We start from the raw sequence: 16,755 nt of genomic DNA on the forward strand, positions 1-16,755 counted from the left end.
CAAAACTTCAATCATACCAATGAAAGTGTTACCAAAGCCCATCACCTCTGAGACTGACCATACAAATGGTCACTCAAGTCAAATGCTTTCATTGCGTCGAGAGAGAGAAGTGACATTGGGGTCTTGCTGTCCTCGGCCGCATCAACGATGTGGAGAAGGCGTCTTTCATTTTCCTGAATCCTGTTATTCTGTTATTGTTACTAATTTTGCCATATGAGACTCCAAACGACGGGCTAGGAGCTTTGAACAGGTTTTTATGTCAGCGTGAAGCATGCTCAGATGTCAATAGCTATAACTCTCAGTAGGATCCTTTTTCAACTGTAAGGAAATTAAGGCTGTGTTAAAACCCATTGATAAATCACCCTTTCCAATAGAGAAGTGAATCGTTTTAAGAAAGAAAGGGCCCGACTGTTAACGGCAAAAAGACTGGCCCATGATTTCACAGCATTTGTGGCCTAAACCTGGTCCCCCGTGAACTGTGAATGAGAAGAGCTTGATCTAGAAAATATCGGCACTCAACTTCCTACAGTCGTCTTTAAAGTTTTACTATACAAGATATTATTACCAGATACAAGATATTATAGTTTTAGATTGACACCAGCCAGTCAGCATTTCATGTACAGTACTGTAAGTTAGCACATATCATCAGACCATCAGAGACATGCATGGTGAATGCATAAACAAGTACTTTAGTTTAGCCTAAATTGTTTTTTGTTTTTTTTATTGTAATTATTATTACTCATTAATATGGACTTTTAGTGGGCCTGAGGATCACAGCAGGTGTCTTCCTCCTTATTGTCTTCCTGTTCCCTCTCAGAGTTAGCTCCCTTTACCCTTCATCCCCCTGAGAAGCCGCAGTCTGTGATCGCCGTGAGCAGCTGTAACAGGCCATGGACCTTCAGACCTGTCAGCCTTGTGTGTGTGTGTGTGTGTGTGTGTACTATGTTTAACTACATTTGTGGGGACCAAAAACTGGGAATACAGTATACTTGTGGGGTCCTGACAGCTTTGTGGGGACAAAATGCTGGTCCCCACAACTTTAAAGGGCTGTTTGAGGAATAAGACTTGGTTTTAGGATCAGGGTTAGAATTAGGTTATGGTTAGGGTGGGGGTGAGGGTTAAGGTTAGGCATTTAGGTTTGATGGTTAAGGTTAGGGTAAGGGGCTAGGGAATGCATTATGTCAATGACTGGTCCCCACAAAGATAGTGAGACACACTTGTGTGTGTGTGTGTGTGTTTGTGTGTGCGTGCGTGCGTGCGCCCACATCCAAAGTTCGTTGCACTCACATTCCTGTGGTTAGCGGGGAGTCTGCAAACCCACTGCATAACCCCGCATGCATCGGTTTATGCATGTGTGTAGGCCCAGCCTTCTGTCTAACGCGGTGCTGCTCAGCGAGTAAATGTTTGGATGCGTGAGTGGAAGAAACAAGAAATGAAGCGAGACAAGAAGAAGTGTTTCTTTGTCACAACACAACACAACACAACACAAGGAGCTCTTTAAATGAATGTTTCTCATCTTTCTTCTACATTGTTTTTTCTCTGCCGTGCCTTTCATACCCAGTGGTGAAAGAAGTATTCAGATCATTTACCTAAGTAAAAGTACTAATACCACACTGTTACAAGTAAAAGTCCTGCATTGGAATTGTTACTGAAAGTGGCATGAAAGGACAAGACAAGTAAAGTACAAGTACCTCAAATATAAAATACTTGTGAAAGCACCAGCATGGTCTGAGATAGGAAATATGAAGATAAATAATATCTCCACAGAACTTCACTGTGGTTTTATGGATTCATGGGATCATCTGTGTACAAAGAATAAAGATATGCCCACAGTTTCCGTCTGAGCCATGTAACCGTTACTCCGTGTAATCTGGAAAGGAAATTGGCAAAGAACTGGCTGGTAAAGGTTGTGCCCACATGGGTCGGTGCCATCGGGAATTAGTTTTAGTTTTGCACGGTTCGACCCAGACTGAAGAGGCTTTGTGCTCACTGGGAGCTGCGTGGGTGAGGAGCGAACAATGGACAGAAAACACACTGTGGAAAAAAACTTAAGGGGAAGTACACTGAAAATGTTTAGAAAATAACAGATGCTAAAGTTTGTCAGGTGTGTTTTTGTACGAGTCTGCAAACATGTTTGTGTGTGTCTTTCTCTACTTAACTTAATACAATCTATATTAACAAAAAAAGGTAGCCTGGTTGATACCAGACCCTTCTCAGTTCTCACTGAGAGTGGGTCTGGAGATGGTTCATTCACAGCCCATATGCCCATAAGCCCGCTCCAAATGCCTCTGGGCCCAATTAGATAGACCTAAAACCAATCAGAGCGATGAAGGAGATGACGTATGCTGATACATCAGACTTCTGCTCAATCCAGTCGGCAAGATCACAACTTCTTTTTCAGATATGAAGGCTTCGAGTGCTGTTCTTTGCTCGGTTTATAACAAAATGGAAACTTTCAAATGGCTTAAAACAGACGCAATGGCTGATTTGAACGAGTGTTAATGGGTTTTAACGTTTTATGCATTTAGAATATTAACTTCCTTCACTTCATTTCTTTCACATTGACTTTTCTATCACTCCAGATTTCTTCATACACATCGAGCTGAAAGTGAGTAGCTATGGATACTGAGCGGCGTGGATAGAGGGGGGGGAGGTGTGTTCGGGTGTAATGATGTCCAACGGCCTCACAGAGCAGAGTCTGGGCTGAGGGTCAGAGGTCAGGGTGGGGTCAGCCGGTGTTGCCACAGTTTTGGGCTGCTCTGTAATTAAGTGGATGAGTCGGGATGAGCTGTGGAGCAGCAGATGTGACAAACTGCAGAGAGAGAGAGAGAGAGACAGAGAGAGAGAGAGATAGAGAGAGAGAGAGATAGAGAGAGAGAGAGAGATCCGTGGGAACAGAGAGACGGAGACAGAGAGAGAGAGAGACGAAGCTCAGCTGTTTTCTGGGAATCGTCCCGAGAGAGACAAACTGACGGGGACTGTGGGAATGTTTGAGGAATCCTCAGTGCATTCTGCTCACTTTGTTTTTTTGTTTTCTGCAAAGAGCAACAACCACTTTAACTATAAATCTGGATTATCTTTGTTTTCTGAGCTGTGCATGTGTCCTTGTCCGTGATGAGAGTTTGAGGTCAGACCACGTCACCGGCTCTGTGCTCTTGACCTTTAACCCCTAAGAGTTCAAGTTGAGTGTTGACCTATGACTATGTGTGGTGTGTCCACTGATGGAACATCACTAAGTACATTTACTCAAGCACTGCACCTAATTACAAATTTTAGGTACTTGTACTTTTCTTAAGTCTTTTCTTGTCATGCCACTTTCTACTTCTGCGCCGCTACATTTACGAGAGAAATATTCTACTTTTTACTCCACTACATTCATCTGACAGCTTCAGTTACTAGTTACTTTACAGATGAAGATGTTTATTTACAAAATATGTTTTATTATTAAATAAACTATCCAACAATATAACGGCCTACAAGTCCAGCTGATATGACTCAACGATTAATCACACAACTGTTTGGCTTGTTTCCAGTTTCTAAAATGTGAGGATTTTTGCTGATGATACTTACATACTTTTACTTAAAGTTCCCATTTTATAAAAAAAGAGTCACTTTTTCTGGGATATGGGGTGTTATTTTGTGTCTCGGGTGTTTCACCATGCATACAAACTTGGAAAGAAACAACCACCCATGCTGTTCTGAGTGAGATACGGGTTTCTGAATGTCCTCTGCCTTCAGCCTCCGGGTGAGCGTCGTCATGGGCCAAAACATTTGGCGTGTGCTAACCACTTTAGCTTATCATCAGCTCATCAGCTAGCTGTTTCTCCAACTTCAGTAGTACAAGGCAGGATTAGCCGGGACTTTAGACTCCTTCTAAACGAGGGAGCACTTCCAACTTTGCGTGGGATACCTGCAGACGAGGGACATGGAAGTAGTTCTGTACAATTTCTTTTGTAGATTAGGATGAAGTCAAGGACCTGAATACGTTCTCCTCCACGGTTACAGGGTTTAGGTTTTAACAATTTGTAACATGACTTTCCCACAGCTGCATGTTTCCCACGCACATTTCTATAGTGCCAACATTATGTGCGCTGTATCAGATGTCCATAAGTGTGAACTCACTGCCAGCTGCTGTGAGCGGGACTCATTAAACATACTGAAATTTATCTTTTGTTGGTTCACTTTTTCTAACATAGGAGAGCACAATACATAGATCGGTTTATTAGCATGTGAAGAATATGACTGTGTCTGAAGTACATTAACTCATGATTTGTTTTTTATTTCAGAGAGACCATTTGTACTTTTTATTCCACTCACTTAAATTTGTTTGATGTGGCTGAAGTAATATTGCTGATTAAAGGTTTGACGTACAAAACATTTATTCATTTTACAAAAGATGATTTATTGCTGAAAGTTAAGCGACTACAGCTCTACTTAGCCCAGCTGTAACATTTAAATGCTGCCTACGTGTTAATGCCCCTCCCTTTCACACATTCATGACGTGTAGCTTTGCGAGCACTGTTCTTCAAACTTTCAGATAGTATTATGAACATTTACACCTCTACCACCGCGTTTGTGTTGCCGACACATCGTGCAAACACTCAAACATTCTTCAAATTCATTACCAGCCCACGTGTGTTTATATAATCCACTCCAGATGATGCAGCGCATCCAATGAGATCACAAACAAAACCGAGAACAAATTCCTTCATCTCAAAGTGTTTGAATGGAGGGAAGGAGTGTAAGAGAGAGGGGGGGGGGGGGGGGGGGGGGGGGGGGCCGAACAAGGAGCCCTTTATAAAGATTGACTCTTTACACGGTGACTCATCGTACTCCACAGGCCCGTCTGTGGCCTGAGGAGGCATGCCCTGGTGTTTGCTGAATGACACACTGTGTTGTCAGAATGTCAGGATGTCATGTTGGGATGTTTGGTGTAGCCTCTCTGCTCCATCTCACACACACACACACACACACACACACACACACACACACTCTATTCTACGCTGTCAATCTGCTTTACTGCCATGATTATAAGGATACACTGCATGTACTGCCGATGCAGGTTGAACGAGGTCTACAAGCTTAAAGAAATGATAATTATATGAGTGAGATAAGAAGTTTGATAACTTTCTCATGTCTGTACTTCAACTAATATGCTGTAGCAGCGACCTAGCTTAGCATAAAGGCTGGAGATAGTTGGAAACAGCTAGCCTAGCTCTGTTTCAAGATTAAATATATATATGCCTACGGGACTTGGGTTGTCTGAAGTGCAGAAGACCCTTTACTACACAATGTTATGTATGTGAATCATTCAGACTGATTAAAATGGGAAAATGAGGATGTAAAAATTACATATCCTCTTTTACTTTTTTCTCGCTGAAACAAAGACACTTTACAGCACACGGCAGATGTTAAGTGCTATTTTGGGGCGAAAGAAAAGCTGAGATTTTGAGAAATAAGTCTGAAAATATTGAGAAAAGGGGATGATGTTATGAAAAACAGTCGCAATTTTGGTTTATTTTATCGGAATACCTTGAAACCACTCTGAAGTTAAAGAAGAAAGGTTTACATGAAATTAGACTACGGAGAAAAATGATGAAAAAATTTCTTTGCTGCCATGAATCACCCCCTGAATAAATAAGGGATAAAGAAATTGCCTAATCTCCGTAAGAAGTGACAGCCGAGTATATCTCTTCTGCCGATATGCTTTGGTTTTATAATCCAAACAAAGGTACCTGTTAGTAGTAATAGGCAATTATCGTGGTTTATGGAACAAAGTCACATCTTGAGTTTTTTACAGTATGCCTGGTTAGTGTTTTAGATGTGAGAACGGTTTAGTAAAAGAGGTTTGACATTTCTTTCCTCCTTTCTTTTTGTCAGATTCCCGGAGTTTCCTGGACAGTATGAGCCACGCTGGCAGCTCCACAGAGGGAGAGCTGTTCAGATCAGAAGTGTCGGCCACTCCTGCTTCCTGTCAGAGGATATTTGGCTCCATGTGCTCCATGTCGTCAGACAGCCCCCTCCCACACACAGACAGGTACACATATAGCATGGTGCACAATGTATGGGCTGGCTAATACAACTACAAACATGTCACATTGTTACATCAATGTGTCGTGGCCACAATAATGTCAAAAAAAGAATTTTGTTCATGCATGCATCTTCTCATTGGGGGCTTAAAACACCATTGAGCTTTATTAATACACAGCCCTATTACATAAATAAGTAAATAAATATATATATATATATATATATATATATATATATATATATATATATATATATATACATATATATATACATATACATATAAAAGAGCATCCTTGACTTCAGAGCCCAGTCTGCCCTTGAGGGTTGTATTTCAGGAGGAAATCTACTTAATTACTCTGCAGCATGAAGAGAAATAGCTTTATTGCACAAAAGAGTTGTCCTCAGTCCTCAGTCCACTTCATGCTGATTAAAAGGGGTGGGAAAGGAAAGTGATTTTGCCCCAATTATGAAAAAACTTTATTTTCCCTATAATCGTTTGATTTACTTTTTACCAATGATTTACCTAAATATTTTGTACGGTCCCGCTGATGGCGACTACATCACATCCGTTTCCCGAAAAACAGATTCAAAGCAGAAAACACAGATAATCCATGTAATGTACTTCTTTACAACTGAAATAAATGTTAGACTGACTGACGTGTCATACTGACATGTGAAAAAAAAATACTCAACACTATTGAAAGCAATACTTAAAGTGCTCATATTATGCTTTTTGGCTTTTTCCCTTTCCTCTATTGTGTTATATATCTTTTTTGTGCACATTATAGGTTCACAAAGTGAAAAAGCCCAAAATCCCCCCAAAGGGAGTTACCATTTCCAACAGAAACAACTGGCCCAAACTGCTCCAAACAGCTCTGTTGTAGTTCAGCCTGTACTTTTACAAGTTGTTGTTAATGCTCGCCTAGCTGCTAGCATGGCACACCCTCATACTCTGCAACTGACTAGCTAGCAGTGCTTTCTGCGCATGTGCGACTCCCAACAAAGATGGAGTAGAAGTGAGATGTCTCACTCTGTAGCTACAACAGAGAGCTCAACACAGGGTGAAAAGAGGAGCTGCAGCAATGTGCAGTTCAACAAAAATATAGTGTTTTCTGAAAATAAAACCACATAAACCTATTCTGGTACAACCTCAAAAGACAATTATGAACCTTAACATGAGCATAATATGGGCACTTTAAAGAATCACACAAATAAAAATTGCAATAAAAATCAAATCGTCTCCCATGTGTCGTGAAAGAATCGAATCAGGACAGAAGCTTATTGTCCCAGCCCTAGTGGTCAACGTTCATCCATTTCTAATGTCTTCTAACCCTTTACTTTAGTTGTTCAAACATTAGTTATGAGTTATCTGGACACCTGTATGCCTTTATTTCCACTTCTCATGCAGCCTCTCGTTCCTCTGCAGCTCCACTCCTCCTCCGGTGTGGCACGACCGGACTCCAAGCTCCCTGAACTCCCCGTTTCCCCCCCAGCCCTCACCTTCTCCCTCCCTCAGCACTCCCAATGCCCACAGCTCCCCGCGGGGGGCTCAGAGAAGCCTGGGCAGAGGCCCAGGGCTCCGTGGGGAGACAGACAGCACAGACTTGTCCTCCCTGTTGTTGGGGAATGGCAGCCTGGAGCACAGCCTGCTGGAGGCCATGGAGGGCCTCGGGAGTCTGAACCTCGGGGGAGACGGGCGCCTACCTCCACTGCTGCCTGAGAAGAGGAGAGTGGGTGAGGGGGGGGAGCTCGGCTCCCGCTCCCCCTCTCTGAGTGGGTTTTCTAGCCCTCACAGTTGCAGCAGTCTCAGCATCCCTTTCTCGTCCCCCATGACCCCCGACCCCCTCAGAGGACTCAGTGGGGCCCAGTCGCCCGGAGCAGGTATACTGGCACAGATTGTTCTCTTTCATGCTATTTATTTTATTCCTTCTTTCTCTTAGAAATGGTCAGCTAACCCAAATAACAAAAAGTGAATTGATAAGTGACATCATCCCGAGCTCATTCTCTAATTTTATGCTTTGACTTTATTTTTTAAAGAAAGTCCTGGCTAAGAGGCAGCAACAACACTCAATGCAACTTCCTCAATATTTGCCGGAGCTTGCCAAATGTTTTTTTCTTCAAATCAATATCCACCAAAAACTTACAAAATGCAAGCCACTTTCACCCAGTGCTCAGGCATGCCCATAAAAGTAATCCAATTCAGAAACACTTTTGTGCCAAAGTGAAATAAAACCTCCATGATCTCAACAAGGAACTTCTAACTACACTGACAGGGACTTTCTTTTCCTGGATATACTGCTCCAACCAAGCAACTTCAATTGACTAAAGTCACCTAAACTGAACGAATATCAAAAATCAACCATTAGGATTGTGGATCGTGCCGCCAGCGCTACACTTCATGGTAAAAAGCACAAAGGTTGATTTGATATAGACTCAATTTAGGGCGAGAACTAAAATCTTCCATAAGTGCCTTCCTGGCAAGTTATCTGATCTGACTAGCGACTACTGCTACATGAACTAAAACAGAACCGGTGCACATCTTATCACAAGTAAACTGCTGCAAATTAACTTTAGGCTACAATAATGACAAAACCTCTCCTGGAGGGACTGTAGAGGCTTTTAGAGTCGATGCTAAATCTTTTGCAGCCATCCCAATACAATAGAGATTAATTGAATTTTTTTTTCCTGTTAATCAAAACATTAAAAGATTAAATTAAATTACATTTATATAACTAAACTAAACAAACTTGTCAATGTCTCGGCTACTCTGCAATCCACAAAATATGTTGTTAACAAATATCATGAGGACTACTTTTTCACTTTTAACTCCAATAAATGTCATGTAACGTATGACAAGGTGTTAAAGGGAATTTTGGGGATAAAACAAGTCGTGACAAAAAGTCATTATGCCGTATTAAAAAAACAACAACATAAACTTCTATTTTTGAGAAGAAAGTTATAATTATTAAAAGAAATGCATTTTAATATTTTGGAAAACAACATTTAATATTTGGAGAATAACCTAATACTCCTTCGTCCTGCCTGCAGCAGAGATAATCGTGAGTAACCGGGACATTGTTACTGGAACTACAAATTGAGTTGGGTGATAATACATCTTTTTGTCATTGGGTGTACTGACCCTTTAACCAGTTGCCCTCACTTTGTTTTTTCTGCCCTGTCTTATCATATTTGGGCCAAAGCCAGTCTGAAACCTAACACAGACTCTTAATCTCTGTCTCGCAGACTTTGGCAGTAAGCAGGACACTGTGAAGTTTGTTCAGGACACCTCCAAGTTCTGGTACAAGCCCGACATTTCCAGAGACCAAGGTAAATATTGGTGTGTAACAGGAGAGCCTGTTAAACGGACACTTCCAAGCGGCTCATTTGCACCCCTTGTGCAAAGCTTTGCTCCTTGTACACTATGAACATGGTGATTCTAACTTTAGCTTTTCTGTGTCCCGTCCCCCGTCCCCCACCTCTGCTGACCTGCTGAACAGCCATCGCGGTCCTAAAGGACAAAGAGCCGGGCTGGTTCATTGTGAGAGACAGCCATTCGTTTCGAGGGGCGTACGGATTGGCCATGAAGGTGGCCACGCCGCCTCCGTTGGTGTTACAACAGAGTAAGAAAGGTAAGCTAAAGCTTGTCCTGTTGTTGATCTCTTCAGCCATGTTACTTTACGGAAACTCTAGTATTTGGAGCAGGTGTGTTCTGCCTTTAGTGGGCGCCTGGAAAGCTCGCCTGGTAGAGCGTACGCCCATATACAGAGGCTCAGTCCTCACCGCAGTGGCCGCGGGTTCGGTTCTGACATGCGGTCCTTTGCTACCTTTCTCTCCCCTTTCATGTCTAAGCTGTCGTCTCGAAGAAAGGCCTATAATGTCAAAACAAAGATTAAAACAAGAAACATCTACAAGTAGAACCCAAAAGATAGTACCTCACGTTTTAATTGAGATTCCTTCAGCATTATAAATCAGCCCAATGAGAAGTTTATTCATTTTCAGTGAAGTCCTATGTGTCATACGATGTGATTTACTGCATTTCAATAGCGACCTTTTCTGTTCTTTTAAATCAAATTTCTGAGCAACTGATATCAAGATGATTTAAGGGGAAAGACACATTTTGTCAGGCTTAAATCCCCAAAATGTTCCATCTACAGTCATCTTCAGTAACAACATATTTGTATGAATATACTGAAATGTTGTCTGCATCTTTGCGGTAGGGGACCCGTCCAATGAGCTGGTGAGACACTTCCTGATAGAGTGCACGCAGAAAGGAGTTCGTCTCAAGGGCTGCCCCAACGAGCCGTACTTTGGTAAGAAAACTTGGGCTTTATTGAGTGTCTTGGATAATTCTTACATTTGGTGGCAGTTTATCTAATATATAACAATACTGAAGGAGAAGCAGGTAAAATCACTGAACAATACTAACAGTGACAGTAAAGAACCAGAGCTCCCCCCCCTAACCTAGGTCCCTGATTGTTGTACTCTTGGTACAATAAACACTGAGCCAGCAGTCCAGTGAGCAGTTTACTTCCTCAAGTTAATAGTCCACCAGGATGGACACACTGAGGTTAATATAGTACAGCATCCCAGGATCATAATGTGTGTCTTGTGTCGCCCTCTACTGGACAGTCTGATGAAGAGGAGCCGGCTCCATTATTCATCGGTCTAGAGATAGTAGGGTTTGGTTTATTTGAGAAATGTTCATAATGAATGTATTTCTTTATTTTTCCTGTCAGGAAGTCTCACAGCTCTGGTGTGTCAGCACTCCATCACTCCTCTGGCTCTGCCCTGTAAACTCATCCTGCCCTACAGAGGTAAGCTGTGTGTGTGTGTGTGTGTGTGTGTGTGTGTGTGTGTGTGTGTGTGTGTGTGTGTGTGTGTGTGTGCGTGTGCCTGGTATGAATGCATCGCTTCAGGGCTGCAACTAACAACAATTTTTAATTTTTGATTATTTTGTTGATTATTTCCCCGATTTATTGATTAGTTGTTTGGTGTATAAAATGAGAAAATAGTGAAATCTGTCGATCATAGTTTTCCAAAGCCCAAGATGACATCCTCAAATATTTCTTTATGTCCATAACTATATTCAGTTTACTGTCACGGAGGAGTAAAGACACTACAACATATTCACATTTAAAAGGCTGGACTCAGACACATTTTTACTTTCTGTCATAAAAAACAGACTCAAATCGATTTTCAAAATAGGCAATTAACTTTACGTTGACAGCTCTACGTTGTTTGCACACATTGGTGCTTTTTGTGTGTTTCCTGCTCAGTAAACTCTCCATTTGTTGTTGCTTGCAGACCCGGTGGAGGAGCTGACCGACTCGTCTGTACAGACGGCGACGAACTCAGCAGCTGAGCTCCTCAAACAGGGAGCAGGTACAGGACACACAGCGCATGTGTACACAAATATCTGTGTGTTTCTTTGACATGTGTAGTGATCGGCTCCTTTTATTCAATGTGTTACTGCGCAGCGTGCAACGTGTGGTACCTGGGCTCTGTGGAGCTGGAATCTCTGACGGGACACCAGGCGGTTCAGAAGGCGACCACGATGACGCTCTCCATGGACCCTCCACCTGCTTCCACCGTCGTCCACTTCAAGGTGTCGGCACAGGGAATCACGCTCACTGACAACCAGAGGAAGTGAGTGTTCATGTGCAGAGTCTGAAACAGACACACATTCAGATACAGATGTGAATCCACATGTTCACACAGACTGTGTTTGTTCCTGCAGGTTGTTCTTCAGGAGACACTACGCTGTCAACACCGTCATCTTCTGCTCTCTGGACCCACAGGGCAGGAAGTGAGTGTTCTGACACTAATGTCGTATTTTGTACATAATAGTGCAGTGCCCATTTAGTGCTTTAGGTCTTTGCGCATGGAGGATCATTTGAAAGATTCACACAAATACAGATATGCACACACAGAGAGTCCTTACTTTACAGTCTCCACCTAGGCTCATGGCCACTCCTACAACCATATAATACAAAGCAACCAGTTACATGAGAGTGGTGATGTATATATACAGTTTTAAAAAAACAAATAGTTACAAACACCACAAAAGTTTTTTTTAACACAGACTGATGTCATGAAATGGCATATTCCAATATGTATGCCATTATTAGCGTGGTATCAAGGTTGTGATATGTTGTGTCGAGCCTTCTTAGTGTTTTAAAAACAGTGATCTTGATACTATCATAGTAGTAAAATACGACTTGGTACATTCCCCAAAAGACTCTAGGTTACATTTTCATGCAGTTTCAGTTTTGGTTTTAAGTTAAAAAAAAAAAGAAGACTATATTTCCAAGGAAAAGAGTGAGAGACAGTTACATTGAATGTGATATTAATGTACGGTATCTATGTGATGGCCAATAACAGCGTGATAACTTTGTTATGTTACTCTGTTGCAAACAGATGGACAAGAGGCAGCGGTTCTACTGCAAAGTAAGTCCCTTTTCTTTCAGGTCTTGTCTCTTTCATTGCTTTCTTCACCCTGTTATGGTGCATGAATGTTACAAAAACAACTGAATCTTCATTCACACTGATAAAACAAAAGGTTTGATTGCAGGAAGAAAGACATAACATGCCATAAATAGATGCAATGACTACCACTCAATTCAGTTTAATTAAAACATTAGTAGGATATATCTTAGTTTCATGGAAATTGGCCAAGATGTTTGAAAATGTGATGTTCAGAGGTGCAGCACCCAGGATCAGGTCTTTAAATGTCAAATACTACAGATTGTAATGAAGCATGTCCGTCTGTGATTAGCTTGAATTCATGTTGATTACAATAATTTCCTTTGTTGTCACATTTCCAAGGCAGCTTGGAACATTCAGAAATGGTTTGCAATCATTGTCCTGCTTGAAAGCTCAGGAAATCTGAAATCATCTGTTTTTTTTTAAAGAGTCACCAGTGGAGCGATGACTGGAAATTAGCTAGAGAAAGATTGGCAACGACCGGTTTGGAAGGGGGAATGTTGGCATTTGTGGCCCTTGCAATATATTGAGAACATGGATAGACAAAAGGAAACTGCAAACCTTTAGGAATGACATTCAGCCTATGAAGAGGGATGCTTAAAGACTTATTACTTTAAGCAAGGCACTTAACTTCTACACGCTCACAATTGTAAGTTGTAACTTGTAGTTAAGCTCTATGTATTTCTGTCTGTCTCTGTCCTTTCTTTCCAGGGTCTTTGGGTTTGTTGCCAGGAAATCTCAGAGTGAGACTGAAAATATCTGCCACCTGTTTGCGGAACACGACCCCGAGCAGCCGGCGAGCGCCATCGTCAACTTTGTCTCTAAAGTTATGATTGGGTCACACAAGAAGTGAGAAGAATGAGACTCCCTGCAGAGTGACAAGCCTGGACCGGGGATCCACTTCCAACCCCTAAAACACACACATGCGCGCACACACACACACACCCCAAGAGCAGAAAACCCACACACTCCAGCACCTGGTCCTGGTGGTCCATCCTGCAGAATAAACTTGTGTATTTTGGACTGACTCCACTACAGGATGCCGCCACCAGAGGGAGCCGAGGCTGTCACACATAAAGTTTAACTCCTCAGCAGAAGGCTGTAACTACTTTAAGATGAAAAATGTTTGATTTTTTTTCATTTTTTATTTTTTTATTAAATCACACTTTTTCCAGATAATTTACTAAGAAAAAAAGACTTTGCCTATTGCTGACAGGCACAGCCGACAAAAACAACACATTTACTTCAGATTAAACCTGGAGAATATCTGATATTCTGCACATAAACACATTTTTAAGTATGACTATAATTCTAAAAGCTTTTATTTGGGTAGAAATGTGTAAATCAGGTTTCAACATCATGTCAAAGCCAGTAAAGTGGTGACCCTGTACTTAAGATGGATTTATTGTGTTGTGTTTATAGTATTTATCCCTTTTTACAGATGTGCAAAAGTCTTTCTTTTCCCTAAATATACGTGTCATATATTTTTGTATATTAACAAACTGTACATTAGCATTTAAGGCGGTGAACCTCAGAATTTATACAATTATGTGATATATTGTTGTAGTATTTGAAAGGTACTACATGTGCTGCCCGTGTATTCTTGTTGTATTACTAATATAGATGTCAATATGTTGCTTTTACAGAAACTACAATATAGATTTGTGTAAAGTATTTGTGCCACGAAAAAGGAATTCTGATTTTCTCTAATTTAAGGTAAAATACAACCCTGGAAATCCAGAGTTCTCGCGAGAGCACAATTTCAGTTTGCTCAGTGAGTTACTCAGGCCTCGAGTAATGCTGCTCATTAACTATGCCCTTGTAGCGGAGCTGCACCAATCACATCGGTGTATCTGATGTAGGCGGGGCCAGAGGCAAGCTGCACCAATCACATGGTTGTCTTATGTATAGGCGGGGGCCAGAGGCAAGCTGCCCCAATCACATGGTGGATCTGATATAGGCGGGGCAGAGGCAAGCTGCACCAATCACATCGGTGTATCTGATAGGTGGGGCCAGAGGCAAGCTGCACCAATCACATTGGTGTATCTGATATAGGCGGGGCCAGAGGCAAGCTGCACCAATCACATCGGTGTATCTGATATAGGCGGGGCCAGAGGCAAGCTGCACCAATCACATCGGTGTATCTGATATAGGCGGGCCAGAGGCAAGCGCACCAATCACATCGGTGTATATATAGGCGGGCCAGAGGCAAGCTGCACCAATCACATGGTGTATCTGATATAGGCGGGCCAGAGGCAAGCTGCACCAATCACATCGGTGTATCTGATGTAGGCGGGGCCAGAGGCGAGCTGCACCAATCACATCAGTGTATCTGACGTAGGCGGGCCAGAGGCGACCGTCTAATCTACCAGTTAGCTCCGCTGGTAGCTAAGCGTATGGGGCTCTGGATACCTAACCCCGTGTGTTGTTGTGATTGGTTGTTTTCATTACTCGATGCCAGACCCTTATTTTTTGGATTCGGGTCTGGATTTCCAGGCTAATCAAATACAGTCACTGTGAGAATGTCTTATTTCACCTCAGTCTTTTTCTACCACAGCTACAGCTTCCTCTATTCATCACAGTCATCTTGTTCTGCTGATTTGTAAATGAACGTTGATCAGTTAACCAAGGCATCTCTAATTATGACATCTTATTAAAACGTTGGAAGTCCCATACAAAAAAACATGTTCTTACTTCCCGTGGTATCTAGCCTAGGTATGTACGATTCTGACGGTATGACAACCTTCAGCAAACATATCACAGTTTCACGGTGTTGCAACTACAGCATTAAAATGTATTCCTTTTTTTTAAATGTCAGGGTAAAAACACAATGTCATTTATTTTTTAAACACACCGCACACTGGCGGGGAGACAGATTACCAAACTGCAGCTTCTCTTTGCAAATAATCAGTGTTGCAGTTGTTGGATGCACGCAAACCAAAAGAATGGAAGGATTTAGGCCAAAAAGTGAAATGTATAAGTCAACAGATACAAATCCAAATATCCACGTAGAATAGCAAACACTATGCAACATATTCAAAGTGAAGGTTTGAGCTATCAATCCAAGATTTCTGCCAGAAGTCTTCCACTCTGGAACAATGCAGGAAAATGGCAATTTCTTGCTTACATTTTGAACTGCGTGAACGTGTTTTTTAATGAAATTAATGAGTTTTCTTTTTTTTTCCTTAATGAGTTTTCGAATGAAAAGTCTTCCACTTTGTTTGTGGAAAGACACATTGATGGATAATTTATAAAAGGATTTGTATTTATTGTCAACAAATCCCATGAAAAGACCAAAACCAACAAAGGTTAAAAGTGGACTTTACCGTCATTTACGGAAAATGAAATCTGTCATCTGCATTTAATCCATCCTATAGGGCTACATAGGAGCAGCATGCCTTTTGGTCATGGGGCAATGACCTACCAATACTGTACTGTACGTTTTTGGTGGTGGGAAGAATCCGGGGCACACTGCCTTTACTTTAAACCAATCAGAATCGCCATGAGCGGCGCTGAACTCAGTCTCTGTCTCAGATTGGAGAGATAATCTAGCTAGCTGTAACAATTTACCCTGCAGAGATTCCGGCGGAATTTCCTGCAGCACCAGAGCAATCCCCGAAGTGGAACGAGAAGGATATAGACTAGGGGTGAACCATAGACAGGTAAAGAAATGGACCAACAGATTGCATTGTTCTGGACGGAGACCAGTGAAGGATAATAGAAGCACTTTTCCAGTGATGCTGAGCGTTACTGCGCAGCCTCCAACTGAGCTTGACGACGTAGATGTGACGTGAGCAACCTGTCTGGAAGTTGTAAGTCTTCTGGTAGCTGTGCAAGAGAAATCTCAATCATTCCCAATCAGCAGAGACGGAGAGCATAGGTATAAGTTAGGAGATGACATAGACACAGGCTTGTTGCTAACTAAAATGCTAGTTAACATTAGTAATTAAATCTAATCAGCTAATGTAAGTCCAAACTGTCTGCAAGCTTAGCCTGTACTATACGCTGATTCCTCTACTGTGCAACAGTAAGTCGCGTGGTTATGACTCAATCGTTAGCCTATTTACAAAATTGTCTGCTACGGAGCCATAACGTGAAATACAAGGTAATGGAGCCTGTTATACATTGTTATATTTCTTTAGAAATAAACAATGGACAAATAAGAGTCTTTAAACGCTTCAGATTTAAAGTTATTCACTTTCAAAGTGATGCCAGAATGAATGGCAGTCAATGGAATGCTAA

General features: G+C 41.8%; 1 protein-coding gene and 1 long non-coding RNA gene across 4 annotated transcripts in view; one reads left to right on the forward strand and one right to left on the reverse strand.

Moving 5' to 3' along the window:
- tns3.2 (tensin 3, tandem duplicate 2) overlaps positions 1-16,755 on the forward strand; it is a 56,991-nt gene that overhangs the window by 36,232 nt on the left and 4,004 nt on the right. Inside the window, exons 17-27 of one of the 3 annotated variants that reach the window (XR_004333392.1) lie at positions 5,881-6,037; positions 7,439-7,911; positions 9,274-9,357; positions 9,528-9,659; positions 10,248-10,340; positions 10,767-10,844; positions 11,335-11,412; positions 11,508-11,676; positions 11,768-11,836; positions 12,448-12,477; positions 13,225-13,436. Coding sequence is in view for 2 of the 3 variants with exons in the window: in XM_032525372.1 (XP_032381263.1) it covers positions 5,881-6,037; positions 7,439-7,911; positions 9,274-9,357; positions 9,528-9,659; positions 10,248-10,340; positions 10,767-10,844; positions 11,335-11,412; positions 11,508-11,676; positions 11,768-11,836; positions 12,448-12,477; positions 13,225-13,366 (1,505 nt within the window). In the remaining variant the exon portion in view is untranslated. Of the gene's footprint in view, positions 1-5,880; positions 6,038-7,438; positions 7,912-9,273; positions 9,358-9,527; positions 9,660-10,247; positions 10,341-10,766; positions 10,845-11,334; positions 11,413-11,507; positions 11,677-11,767; positions 11,837-12,447; positions 12,478-13,224; positions 13,983-16,755 lie in introns of those variants that run through there. The other 2 variants (XM_032525372.1, XM_032525373.1) reach the window with 2 other exon arrangements.
- LOC116695263 (uncharacterized) overlaps positions 11,519-16,755 on the reverse strand; it is a 62,364-nt gene continuing 57,127 nt past the window's right edge. The window contains exon 3 of the long non-coding RNA XR_004333399.1: positions 11,519-11,697. This is a non-coding gene — a long non-coding RNA (uncharacterized LOC116695263). The remainder of the gene's footprint in view (positions 11,698-16,755) is intronic.

The sequence above is a fragment of the Etheostoma spectabile genome, chromosome 9, assembly GCF_008692095.1.
Source record: "Etheostoma spectabile isolate EspeVRDwgs_2016 chromosome 9, UIUC_Espe_1.0, whole genome shotgun sequence".
NCBI lineage: Eukaryota > Metazoa > Chordata > Actinopteri > Perciformes > Percidae > Etheostoma > Etheostoma spectabile.